Source organism: Anser brachyrhynchus (assembly GCF_964034855.1).
Source record: "Anser brachyrhynchus genome assembly, chromosome: Z".
Classification (NCBI taxonomy): domain Eukaryota; kingdom Metazoa; phylum Chordata; class Aves; order Anseriformes; family Anatidae; genus Anser; species Anser brachyrhynchus.
In genome coordinates this window covers 70,516,174-70,530,331 of record NC_137697.1, presented here as the reverse complement: position 1 = coordinate 70,530,331, position 14,158 = coordinate 70,516,174, and the positions used below count along the sequence as shown (strand labels likewise).

Genomic DNA, 14,158 nt, shown 5'->3' with positions numbered 1-14,158 from the left:
TGCTGTCTGAGATGTGTCTTCATGATGAAGTGGTAACAGCACTGCTCAAAACACAACCACTTGAGATGTTAACAGTTCCTTAATCAGCCCTCACCCATAACATAAGGGACAAAAAAAAAATGATTCTGAATAGTGAAATAAGTCTTGGGAGTAATATTGCACTGCTTTGTAATATATCCACCAACTCGTGACACTAATTCTGCATCATCATTCTGTCTGTTTTAACCAGATCATACCTAATTTCCTGAAAGGTAAAACCCACAAACTGGCTTCTTGAAATACCAAATGTTTGAGGTAGTAGTGCTAGAAGGACAGACGTTTTGAGGATTAAGGAAGAGACAAAGAGAAAGAAAAGCAAGATCAAAGCTCTGTTACGTATTCCTGCACAGTATTTCTACATCATTGTTTGTTCAAAAAACTATTACCTATCACATCAACATTGACTGCTGTAACTCTTGTGTTATTTTGGGAGACAAAATCCAATTTCACATCTATGAAATTTCAAGTCCCTTCATCTCACTAAAGATATTGTGGAAAAGAAAAAAGGGTCAGAGGGTAGGTAGAAATCTGTCCTTACAAGGAATGACTGAATAGGCTGGGAAAAGAGACAGCTTATGGGGTTAGTGATAGAGGTCTACAAAATCACTAATGGAGTGGAGGTAGTAGACAGAGATAAATGGTTCATTGTCTTTTTGCCTAAAAGAAGCAAGGGCAGCATGTGAAGATGAAGTCAGAAAGGTTCAAAACAAATCAAAAGCAGCAATTCATACCACAGTACAGTGGTACAGTACAGTACAGCCAGTACACCTGTAAGGTTTCTGGCAAAACACTAGCATCTTAACTGGGTTCAAGTGTAAGGCTGAATAAAATGCCTGGAAGAGAGAAGAGAGGAAGGGACACCACACAGACAACTTGCAACAGGTTCTGGAACTCTGGAAACTGTCAGATCATTTGAAGAAAATGTCATATGCTTGGCCTGCTTTTCCCTAGGCATCTGCTTGTGGACCCTATTAAAGACAAAATAACAGGTTAGATAAACCCCTGGCCTGAAGCACTGCAGCTGTTTTTGTAGCGTGTAAGTGAGGCAGATTCCTGATGGCCAGAACCGATGTATTTGAGTTAGCAGCATACCTATTAATTCACCCTTGTAACAGTGATTCCTGAGTCATGATGCGCTGATGAGCGTCTCAACAGTGACCAACCCTCTCAATTTCACGGTTACTTTTAGGCGATCATAGCCCTTCAAAAGTCAAAATATTTATCTGGTGCATAACTGAGTATTTATTTACATGTGCATTTCTCTGCCTGAGCTGATCCACGTGCTTTAATACATAGCCTTGGGGCTGTGGTGGTGGGGATGGAGAAGGTGCAGAGGTACGGGCCTTCACCACCATGGCTGCCGTGTGCAGAGAAGCAGCAGGCCCACAGGCAGGCTCGCCTGGCACCTGGGCTTTTGTGGCCAGTGCCGTGCTTGTACTCTGGCATTGGAGACATTTAAATGTCACCCAAGAGCAGAATAATGACAGTGAATGAGACCAAGATCTGCTCCGTGGCAAAACATGCTTTTATTGATATAGGTATTGATACGGAGATACACACAGTTAAAGACTGTGCTGCTGTAAATCTCCATCCTTAATTTCTCTCATGACAAGGTTGATTCCCTCATCCATTCCTGTCTGCTCACGGGAGCATCCTTTTTGGCAGAATGAGATACTAAAATTTCAAAGCCTCATCTTGTCTTTATAGCTCGAACTAGACTTACATCTTTAATTTGCCTTCTTGGGTAATTTCACCAGCCTGCTATTTGCCTGCCTGTTCTGACTCTTACCTTCTGGTAAATTTTCTAAGAAAGATATAGAATGACCCAGCCATCAAGCTTGAGAGAAAAAGAAATTGTTAAATTAAGTCATTCTTAAAAGTACTACAAAGATGTCTCTTCTGGAGTGTGGTAGTACTACTGAAGTTGTAATGAGCAGTTCTTACAGCAAAGCACATTAAAAACATGAATAAAGGTGAAAAGAGCAACTGGCACACTTCGGACTGCTTGGTCAAACTGAAGAGATGCTAGTAAAGCTTTGAGACAGCAGTCAGCCTGCCAGTGTGATCATCAACTCACAGATACTGACACATCAAGGAAATTAATTAATGGAGGATCTGTCCCTTCACCTTTCGAAACCTGTACACATCGTCTTTCCTTACAAATCTGTCCATAGCCCTACTGAAAAGGACCAGTTCTGGAATTTCCAATGTGTCTGTGTAATACTCAGCACTTGCAATTCCCCAAATTTTCATACTAGAGGCTGCTGGCCTAAATAATGTAGTCACATCCTCTTATCTATTTTGTAAGTTACTGAGTTTTTCCATGAAGCCCCTGGCATGAGTTTCACTAGTACAGCATATGAAAATGATTAGCAGCCTTAGCCACTTGCATATATAACAACATGTTGTTAAAATGTATTTCCCACATGGTTCCCCTCATTTATTTTGATTAATGTCCTGTCACTACCAAAAATATATAACATGCAAATGAGTTGCAAAAGTAAGCCACTACCTCAATAAGGTAGCAAAGTCATACATTTAAATGCTACTAAATCTCTCAGGTAAATGCTTCTAACACAATTCAACTACAGGACAGGTACCGAGTGCTTGGTTTACTCTCATGGGCACGCTTATTTCTACGCTGAAAGTCAGAGAACACTGCATAAATTTCACTGTTCTCATCCTACCTGTAGAAAATAAATCTAAGGCATTATTCCATAGCTTCATCTACTCCCAAAACACCTGGTCTGCAGCTTTCTAATATCCAGGTTGTGCTGCTGCAATGGAAATGTGGGGCCAAATTCATCAGAACTTTGCTAATTTATTCCCCTTGGGAATTTGTTTCCCTTAATTTTGGCATTTTGTGAATTGCTAGCACTATTTTCAACACTATTTCTTTCATAATTTTATGCACAGGCACATCTACACATTCAGTTATTGTCATAGTGATGACCTCAGCATATAAGCCCAGCAAGGCTTGTTAGGAGGAAATTGCTCATTTTTTTACAAAGACTGAGAAGGAGAGATAGAAAACAGAAAAGTTAATGGCTACATAAACCCTTCTTTAGTGCTTGGGATTGCCTTCTTCTGTAGATGTTGTCTTGATAATTTTTACATGCCTGAGCATGCACAAACACAGTTAAATACAAAATGCGGGCTGGGAGGAAAACACCAGTCAAACAATGGCAGAGACCACTGGTTAATGAAGTTGCAGTATCATTTAGCTAACACTAGACTAAATGGTAAAGATTTTTAAAATGTGATTAACATTTATGCGTCAGGCCTGTATACAAACACCTACATGCATTTTTAGGCATAATTCTCAGACTCAGGTAACACATGTACAGTAGCTTTTGACAGTGTTGGCTGTGTAATCATTCTCCAAACTCAACACACTCAAAATAGGCTGCATAAGAAGAGTTTCAGAGCCATCTCTGAAAAGGTTCTCACACAACTAACACTCAAAACTATATTATTCAGTTTCTTAAATTTGCTCTTTGCTGAGGGCAAAAAAAATGTATGATCTGAACACATATGCAGTTTTGACTGCTGAAAATCCATCAAAATTCATCAAAAGTCATCAAAACAAAGGCTGCAGTCCAGTCAGAAGCATGCATGCACAAACAGTTGCTATGTATTTATCCTTTTCGAATCAATTTCAGGTTAGTTTTTTTCCCCCTCTAGCTATTGATAAACAATTAACACCACTTAAAGGTTATGTCTTGTCTATTGAGGCTGGAATGACAACTTTAGCCTTTATACTTCTTTTAATACTCACTTTTATCCAATTCCCAGAGCTAATGTGACGTGTTATATTCTACTATGACAGCTAAATAGTCTGTCTTCTGAATGCTTCTTACTGAAAAAATACTTGCTTCACTTACACCATATTAGCAGCATTAGCTGCATTTTAAAATCCAGATTGGTTCACTTCAGAGTTCGTGAAATCTGTTGACAGCATTTCAGTAGCCTCTATTACATAAACTAGATCTTACTGAAATTGTAAGATTTTTCTTGGAAGGACATTTCATCATTTCCATTCTTCCATTTTCATACATATTTTTGTCTAGGAAACTGACACTGATCTGGTGAGTTCAGCAGAGAATTAACCTATGTTTCATTTCCTTATGGAGGAAAGATAACTGAAAAAAAAGGTATTTGTCACTCATTTTTTTCTAATAGGTAAATAGAATATCATTTCTGAAGAGTTTCCATTTACATTACCTAAAATATGCAGGGGAGAGAGCATTCCCAGTTACTTTAATCATAAATTAAGTGGCTTATTCATTCTGCCACAGGAAAGCTATGAGTTATCTAGGTGTTCAACTGGATTTCCTAATCTAGTCCTTTAAACATAAATTCATGGTGTCTGCATATGGCTTGAGATGTCTGCTTCTGATTACTCTGCTTTCTCCCCCCAACAGGTTTTTAGCCAACACAACATTTGATGGCCTCAGTGGCCACATTAAGGTGAAAGGCTCCTCTGTTGTTAGCTCAGAAAACAACTTCTTCATCTGGAATCTGCAGCACGACCCTGTTGGGAACCCAATGTGGACTCGTCTGGGGAGCTGGCAAGAAGGAAAGATAGTCATGGACTATGGGATATGGCCAGAACAAGCCCAGAGACATAAAAATCACATGCAACACCCCACCCGGTTGCACCTCAGAGTGGTAACTCTCATTGAGCATCCATTTGTCTTTACAAGAGATGTAGATGATGAAGGTCTTTGCCCAGCAGGGCAGCTGTGCCTGGATCCTTTGACCAATGATTCAGCTGTGCTGGATAACCTGTTTGAAACCCTTCAAGGAGGAAATGACACCGTTCCGATTGAGCTGAAGAAGTGCTGCTATGGCTACTGCATTGACCTGCTGGAGAAACTGGCTGAGGATATGAACTTTGATTTTGATTTGTATATTGTTGGTGATGGAAAGTATGGAGCCTGGAAGAACGGCCACTGGACAGGACTGGTGGGAGACCTTCTTTCTGGGACAGCTCATATGGCAGTGACATCGTTTAGCATTAACACTGCTCGCAGCCAAGTGATTGATTTCACCAGCCCTTTCTTTTCAACCAGCTTGGGCATCTTGGTGAGGACCAAAGACACCGCAGCTCCAATTGGAGCCTTTATGTGGCCACTTCACTGGACTGTGTGGCTGGGGATATTTGTCGCTCTGCACATCACAGCTATATTCCTCACCTTATATGAATGGAAGAGTCCTTTTGGGATGACCCCCAAGGGAAGGAACAGGAACAAAGTCTTCTCTTTCTCATCTGCTCTGAATGTCTGCTATGCGATCTTGTTTGGAAGAACAGCTGCCATCAAACCTCCCAAGTGCTGGACTGGAAGATTTTTAATGAATCTATGGGCTATTTTCTGTCTGTTTTGTTTGTCCACATACACAGCCAACCTAGCTGCTGTCATGGTAGGAGAGAAGATCTATGAAGAGCTTTCTGGAATACATGACCCAAAGGTAAAGCATGTCTGTTATTAACTCAGCCTTTTCTTCTTCCTAGTTGAAATTCACTGCTGCACAGTTTATGGTTTCTAATAAAATCAGAAAGCAACCTGTCTGCAAAACAGCAGTTACACTACAGTTAATGATCATCTGATGTCGTTTCAGTAGAAACGTCCACTGAGAGATCTTTAAATACCCATAGAAGTGGAGGGGTTGATTTCAAAGATCTGTGGTAAGGAAGGTGGTCAAGGATTTTGTTTTTGCTCACTGCAGAGATGATAAGTGGCTTCTATATGCAGATTCAGGGTTAGATTTCAGTTCCAAAGTCTTTTTGGCTGTGGTTGTTTTGATCAGTTGGCTGATTTGGGTCATTCAGAGATTTACTCAACCACGCACACAGCATGGATATAAAACCACTGGTGTTCTAGGTAGGGTTTTGTTAGTATTTCAGAGGTCCTAACAGTACTTACAAGGGCATTACTGGCAAAATTCCCCATGAATGCTAAATCAAATGGAGAAGAACTGAAATTGTTTGAAAAATCCAACCTTCTGCATCAAAACAGTGAGATTCACTTCATGAGTAGTCAAACATTTGATTTCCAATGTCATACTGGGAAGTGTACACTGGAGGGAATGGATTATGTAGTAGACAACTTGCCTGCAAATAGCTCAGAAAAACATAGTGGGAAAGCAAGGAAAAATGCGAAATCAGGACTGTTCACACCTGCTCTCTCCCTCAATCCCAAGGAGGGTGAAGCAAATTTTGGTTGGAATTTAAGTCTCAGCCAAATTCCCCAGTCCACCAATTTTAAACACTATTCTGATTTTATTTGCCACAAAGTAATGGTCATGAATAAAAGAGAGCAGAAGGGTTTATGCAAAGAGTTAAAGGCTGCAGGTGACACAAGAGCAGGCATCCTCTTCAATTGTGTCTAGGGAGTAGGATGACAACAGCAAATTTTCCTTGTTTGTTTGGTGCTTTCTCCAGAAAAAGTGTGATTCATGGTATTGTTCACAATTTTATACTCATGACTTAACTGCTGGTTAAGTCATAGCTATAGATATGGATAGCTATGAAACTATCTCCCACTAGTCTCAGGTAGCTGAACTAAATACAGCATTGTACCACTAGAATAAGTCACCTCAAGAATGCAAGAACTGATCATTTATTTTACTTTCATAAATTTTGAAATTAAAGGTTATATATGTCCCTCCAAGCTCCATCTTTTATGTTAGTGATATTTTGCGTTCAGACTGATGACCATTCGGTTTTGACTTTGTGAGTACGAATTCTGACTCACTTCTTCCAACATAATCTAGATCCTTTCTTTCAGTAATATTATAAACAAAGAACAGAATTTTCTATGGTTGGCCTAAGGCACTCTGATCTATGACTTAAACCAATTTTCTATTAATAATCCCCCTTTTTCCTCCCAGAAATATGTCATATATTCTACATCCATAAGTTCGTTAAGCCTCGAAACTGCTGAAATCATGTGTATGTTTTATTCAGAGCATTCTGAGTGAGTAAATGAGAGCCTTTCAGTCATTGTTGTGTAAGCCATAACATGGACTTGAAAATTAGGTTAGTCTTGCTCTTTGCATGAGCATTACCTCCATCAAATCAAATCACATCAGATTACATCCTATTTTTCTGCATCATTATTGTGACCACACATGGAGTTCCTAAGAGAGATATTGGGAAATTTCTGCAATTTTAAGAAGATGAAATTATTTTAAAGCTGCATGGTAAAACTTCTCCATCAGGTTACAAAATTGGGCACAGAGTATTGAAGCATACTGGGAACTGCAAACATGGGTCCTAGGCCTGAATAAAACAACGTTGACTGATGGTTTGGGGTTAATCACCTTAGTGATCCCAGTAAATCAGTGGCATTATTAGCCTTTTCTAGACAGCCATTTCTCTGCTTCATGAAACAAAGCTCAGCTTCTGAATAGTTACCAGTTTCCAATGTAGGAATAAAACAAGTAGATTTTATGGGAGAAGATCACCTGATGTGACATGAACTGCAAAATAGTTTCAGGTATTCCATTCACGCATTTGCCTCTGAAGTCTTAGTGTGTAAGAGCAGTTATAATAGAAAATGCACTGTTTTAACCTCTTCTCACACAAAGCCTGAGCTATACCTTTTCAAAGTGCTCTCTGATGTGTAAAGCTTAGGCTTAGGAGATGTTTGCAGCATAGCAGTTGTAGAGGTACACCCACAAGTTTAGTTAGTTCCTTAAAATCATTTTTACGTGATTTGAATATTTTACCCTTTTTCAGATTTGCTTGCCTCTTTTTTTTTTTTTTTTGAAAAAGATGGCAACAGGATGCAAAAATAATCTTTTTAATATCAATGTGCTTTTAAACATTCTCCTACTGCTCTCTACATAGGTATGCCTTTGTACTGTGCTTTTGAAAAGTATTTAAAAAACAAAGCCCAAAATAGATGAGCAACCTTCTTGAGTTGATGTAAAACATACAATTTCTGTAAGCTGGCAGCCACAAACAGTAAATCCCATCTGAGACTGAAAGCAGTCAGAAGAGAAGGCAAGTTGGGAAAAACTGAGTCTTTGTCAAGATGAGAAACCTGGTATCTAAAGTCAGTATTTCCAGGAGTATATATACTCTTTCTTTTCTACTTTAAAATAAACATCTGCCTTTCTAGAAAAACACAAATTACAGCAGTGATGTTTAATTGGACTGAGCAGTACAGTGTTCAGCAAGTGCTCGGTATAGCTATGCAAAGGAGACGTGGTCCTGTGCTGCTGGAGTCTCAAAGTCTCTATTTCATTAGAAATAACAGAAAATGAAGTCAACAGAGATCTTAGGGATCTCTCAACCAGACCTTCAAATCTTACACAATTTAGACCATCATCTCTTCCCAGTGCAAACCAGCAGACATGTCTTTTGCAGAAGAAACATTCACTTGAATACATTTTCAGGCCGCTGTTTGAGCGGAAGAAGACAGCTGCAAGGATGAATGTGCTGTTTACCTGGGTGAAAGTTGCTGCAGTGCCTTGATCCCCCATCTGAAGCAGCAGACCACTTTCAACACCATGTGCCAAATAAGTTTAAAAGCTTGCTTGCATATAGAAGATAGAGACATAGAAAAGCAATTTATTTGGGTCATTTTATACTGCTTTCATCCCTTTTCTCGTTTGAATCCCAGGTGCTTATTTCAGTTGTTCTTCTAATGTCACATCTTTGGATGCACAAAAAAATTATGGCATTCCTCTTTTTCAGACTGCTTGGCAGACTGTGTATCTGTTGTGTAAACTCAACTTCTGTACAAGCTCGGTTTTTCAGCCTACAAGCACGCAAACCAGCAGGCTGCCTTTGAGCTGGTCTGGTCATTTGTCCTGCCTACCTGTCACGGCCTGGAAGACAGCTGGCACGATTCCTGACATCTCCCGCATCTGCTTACCACCTTGTTTATTTCATAGCTCCTTAGGCCCTTGACATTGTGATCAGTCTTAGCTGAAGAAGCCACCCACTGCCCAAAGTTTTTATCCTTCGCTGGTGCCAATGCACATTTTCACAGTGGCAAGACCGGGTTGCAGAAGGTAACACGTTAAAACTGACTGCTGCTAGAGCAGCACCGAGGTATGCAGAGGGGGACAGATGAGTCCGGCTGTTGTCTGTTTCCCTACTGACAGGCATTCGTTCCTCTGTGACTGCATTACAGACTGACAGCAGCATGCTGAGTACGCAGCTGGCAGCCACGGGCGGAGCGGAGAAGGGGCACGGTGATAAGCAAGGGGCTCTGGGTACAAAAAAGAGAATTTGCTGCTAGGCTGCTTCAGAATCATGTATCCTTATGGCTGTTGTGTCTTTTATTCAGTCTTGTGACAAGCCCAGATATTTTACATCTTAGTTTCTAGAATGGTTTCCATAAAGAGATACCATCTGCTTGCAAGTGATCTAGGTCTCAGTGCCACGGGCAGGGAAAAGAGATTTTATGTATGTACATAGGCAGTCACAGCGCCTTTCTTTGCGCAGCAACTCTTTAGAATAAGGCCTGGATCCAGTATGACTCCTCACTGTCAAATCCCCAAATGAAGTTCTGGTATACAGGCTCTCCCCAGGGAGCAGGGATTGTCAGTGGCAAGTTTTGAAGCAGGGACTTTGCTTGCAGGCTTCTAATGCAAGATCCTATGTTGGAAACGCACAGTAAAAGTCAGGAGCATATTGAGTAGTCCAGATAACCTGAGGCAAAATGACTGTGGAAGCCCAGAGGACAGAAGACACATTTCAAACATGACAACAAGAAAGCATACAGCAGCAGAAGCTGAAGGGCTGGACAGACTTTCCAGGAGGTGGTCCATCACCTGGCCTCTCTTTCTGCTAATAAAGGTGTCCTTCAACCGTATAATGAGATTTTCAGGCATTATCCTAGCATTGTCACAGATGTAGCAGCTGTAAGTTCTTCTTTGCCAAACTGAGGATTCGCTTTAGCATCTATGTCTGTTAATTTAGCATGGCTATGTTTTGATCTGTCTGGATAACTTTGTCTTCAAAACACTGACGATGGCAAAGTTACTCTCCGCATTGTAATTTGACATTAAATATCATGCCTATTGAGACTCATTTAACAAAAAGTGCTATGCTTGCCTGTGAATCCCACCATCAGTAATTTTCTTGTGTTATCTCACCTAACTTCACATGTCCACAGTGGAGACATTGTGGGTGATTTACTTAGTCTAGTATGCTTTCACGATTAGTTGGGAGAGGCAGACACATCTGGCTGAGTCCTCTGTTGAAGATGCTTTGGGATGAGATCACCCAGACCCTGAAATTGTCTGCTTCTCTCCTTCATGCATGATGGTGATGGAGCATATCTCGCAAACGCTGTAGAGTCCCCAAGGAATACACTGCAGACACCCACAATCACTCCGACAAGCCCCATCTGGCATGTCCTTCCAGACACCTTGGCGTGCTTTGGAATTAATCCTCAGAAATATCTGATGCTGTCTCCCAGAAATCTCCAATCCACTGCCGTGCCACCGGAACACCTGCTTTTATGAGCTGTCCATCTGTTTATTACAAGACTAAGCACTTTGAATAATCCAAACAAGATTACTGAGATATTGTTATTCAGGAATTCAATGCTTACAATCACCTGGCTTTTCATTTCTAAATTTAAAATGTAAAATGCGGGGGTGCAAAGTCTCACATCTTGATTTATGAAAATCTAAGTTAATTTAGAGGCCTTATGGTTATGATTGTATCAGCTGAAAACTCATTGTTACATGTAGTGTTAAAACAATCCAGAAATACCAACTGGTAAGTAACTGCAGATGAGATTTAGCAATATCAAACCACAGAAAAGGAAAGCTCCAGCCACTTTATAGGCCTTTTTCACAGTTAGAGGCATGAGCCAAACAATATTGCATTTAATGAGATTTTCCTCCGAGTCCAACAAGCTTTAGAGTGAGGCCATAACTGTTATGCATTTATTGATAAATTTTCTTCCTGAAAAAGAGAAGTCTTGTAAGAATTACACCAACACAAATGCACTTAAATGCTGCTGTGGTCTTTCACTGCATCAACCTAAGAGGAATCATTATCAGGAGTGCTATTTACACTGCTATGTATTAAATATATAATGAAACAGCAAGTATTTAAATATGCATTAAATGCATTAAATTGTATGGCAAAAAACAATCAACAACCTCAGAGGAGTTAACAGAAATTTTATTGCTCCCGTGGGGTTTTTTATCTGTCCAGGACTGCATGATTCATTTCTTTTCAGAGTTACAAGAAGTTGGCTGCAATGTCTAGAGAGCATAAATTTCTGTGCGGGAAGTTACTGGACATGGGAAGGTCATGACTGACAGCACCACAGCCTACTAATTAGTGTATGGTGCCTTCCTGAGTATTAATGAGTCAGTGAAGGATTTGAACTCAGGAGGACTTTTTATGTCACGGAGACCAGACAAAATGAAAAAAATATCAAATGAAAGAGAAATTAAGTACGAAACTGAAGAGTCGGAATGAAGAACAGGCATTGCAGACTAATCTCATATGGGCATGAAGGACACCTGCAATGTATGGAGGTGAAATCTTGGCTTCTTTATCTCCCCCATGCAGTTTATGGTGGTGAAAAGTGAACTTGTTTAGCTTTCTTATCACCTTGTTAAAGCTTTCTCCTAAAGTTATGGCTTTGAAGGTTCAGAATCTGGATAGTTTGGATTTTTTCCATGTTGATATCCAATGTAGCAGACAGTTCACTGCCCCATTCTCCAAATCAAGTCTCCTTTCTCTTCAAAACCTATTTTTTGTGCCTTCTTGCCAACAGTCATCCTTGTGGTATCTTTGCCTATTATCCCCTGCTGCTCCAGGTCTTCCTCTACATAGAATGATTTGTTCTGTCACCCACTGTCTTGAGTGCTCTTTACCTCACCTTGCTGTTTGATCCAAAGCAGATAGGCAACAGGGTGGAAGAGAGGAAGTCCTGCTGTCTTCATTCCTCTTGAAGAACATCATGAAGGTTGTTCTTTCAGCACCAGAAAGAATTAATGTCTTCTAGGATTTTTCCAGCCAGTGACCTTCACATCAGTTTCTTACTCTCAATCTGCAATGTACCTGTAAGTCACGTCATTCAAAAGCAATGAAAGTAAGCCCATCACTAGAAAAAGCAGCTGCATCGTAGATGAGGCTGAGACTCCTGCAAGAAATAAAGCAAGCAGATGAAGATGAGGAGAAGGTGCTGCTGAAGTAATTGGCAAAGAACAGAGGACAGAGAAGACACATAAGGTTGATCTTATCTCCTGGCAGATGGAGGATCATTGTACAGCTGACTTAGCAGCATGAAGGAAATTTATTATTGTTCACAGCCATTGTGATGTATAAAATACACCTGGGTACCAGCAATTCCTAGTGATAGAAGTCCTCAGTCAGCACCAGCACTGCTGGATTTCAGGGATGCCAAGAGGTCAAGCCCCCTGGAAAGAATCACAGTTCTCATTGAATACAATGAGATTTGACGGAACACCAGGTAAAGTCAAGTAGTGTTGTCCATATTTCACTGTGCAAAGGGCCAAGGTATCTAAATGACCCCATCATTTTTCTTTTAGTCTCTGTGCTTCACACATGCTTCATTGTTCAAAATTGATTCCAAGAAGAAAAACAAAAGCCGAAAACATTTAGTTTCAACATTGGATTTACTGATAACTAAGGACTCCCTCTGATTTACTGTCATTTGATGCTTTTGAAAAAAGAGCTGATAGCAGATAACATTTTTGAGAAATTAGTTGTGCTGGTAGACAGTTCCACAGTCAGTGATTGGAAAGCTCTGGTGTCCCTAGAGGCAAAGTGCTAATCACATTAATTTCTTGTAACTAGTGACCCATTTGCAACATGAAACTGCTGCCTGTTCCTTTCCCAGAAACTACAGAGCACAACCCCTACCCTCCAAGCTTAGGCAGTGCCACCGCAGAGGACAGAGTTCATGCTCTGGCACCTGGGGGACAAGTGCCAGAGGGCAGGAGGACTGGCAGGATGGTTCTGATCGACCAGCAACAGCTGGAGCAGGAGGATTTAGTAAGAAAAATGATTTGAAAGACACTTGTTTTGAAGCTTGGGGGTGAGGAAGCTACCTCCATGATAAGCTGCTATAATATTAGGTGTTCCCTTCCAGAACTTGGCTGATACTAGAGAGCTCTTCGGCAGTTTTTCGTCAGCAAACCTGAAACCCAGGATGGAAGGCCAAGAGGGACTATTCAACCAGAAAACTCCGATGTGTCTTTGATACTGAACACATATTCAGCCAAGCAGCATTCTTTCCCTTCTGATTTGGAAAGGACTTCACCTTAAAGCAGCATTAGCTCTGTTTACAGGTGGGAGGTGGAAGAACACCATAGGTGAAGTGACAGTCTGGAGCATTTTTATGGCTGCTTTGTGCTGCTGAAGTACAACTGGAACCAGTGATCTACAGTCTGTTGGGAATTACATCCCTTTTTTTCCCTTCAGTCTATCAATTTTGCCTGTAACTATTACACATACTATCTTGCAGTTCTCAGCTCTCCTAGAATAAATCCCAGCTGAAAGATCCCACTGTCCAGAAAAAAGTGCTATTAAAAACAGAGATAAGCACACCCAGAAGTTTATATTCACCACCATGCTGTTCTTATGAATCTTATTGCACTAAGACACTGCCCAGCATCTCAATCAGCAAAACAATCCTTGGAAATTAATACCTTTGCAGACCAGAGTGCCCAGTTTCACCCCTTAACAATGCAGCTTCTGTGGCACACAGAGGAGCAAAGCAGTTTTTAATTAATTCTTAGCACTCACACAAGGAGTATCAGTAAAGAAGCTTTGTATTTTTAAACAGAGATCTTAGATTTTTTTTCATACACACTTAGGTTGAAATACAGGAGAATAAACTCTCAGTACTGGACTGTGCATTGGTTCCCAGATTGAAACTGCTCATTGACTTCAATGCAGCTGTAGAGATTTATGCCAGCTAATGACCTAGCTGAGTTGGATTCTAAGTGACAGGATTTTAACAAAATTTGACATTATCCTGGCAAGCCAAGAATCAGCTCCACTGCCACTTCTTGCAATAGAGAAAGGAAAGCGAGCTTTCAGATGTATCCTGCATGCACCATCTCCTGGAGTCCCTAGGAACATCTCCACATCCCAAGCCTGAAC

General features: G+C 40.6%; 1 protein-coding gene across 1 annotated transcript in view; it reads left to right on the top strand.

The window, feature by feature from the left end:
- Nucleotides 1-14,158, top strand: part of GRIN3A (glutamate ionotropic receptor NMDA type subunit 3A) — a 79,064-nt gene that overhangs the window by 33,259 nt on the left and 31,647 nt on the right. Inside the window, exon 3 of the mRNA XM_080573363.1 lies at nt 4,464-5,511. Within this exon, the coding sequence (XP_080429489.1) occupies nt 4,464-5,511 (1,048 nt within the window). The remainder of the gene's footprint in view (nt 1-4,463; nt 5,512-14,158) is intronic.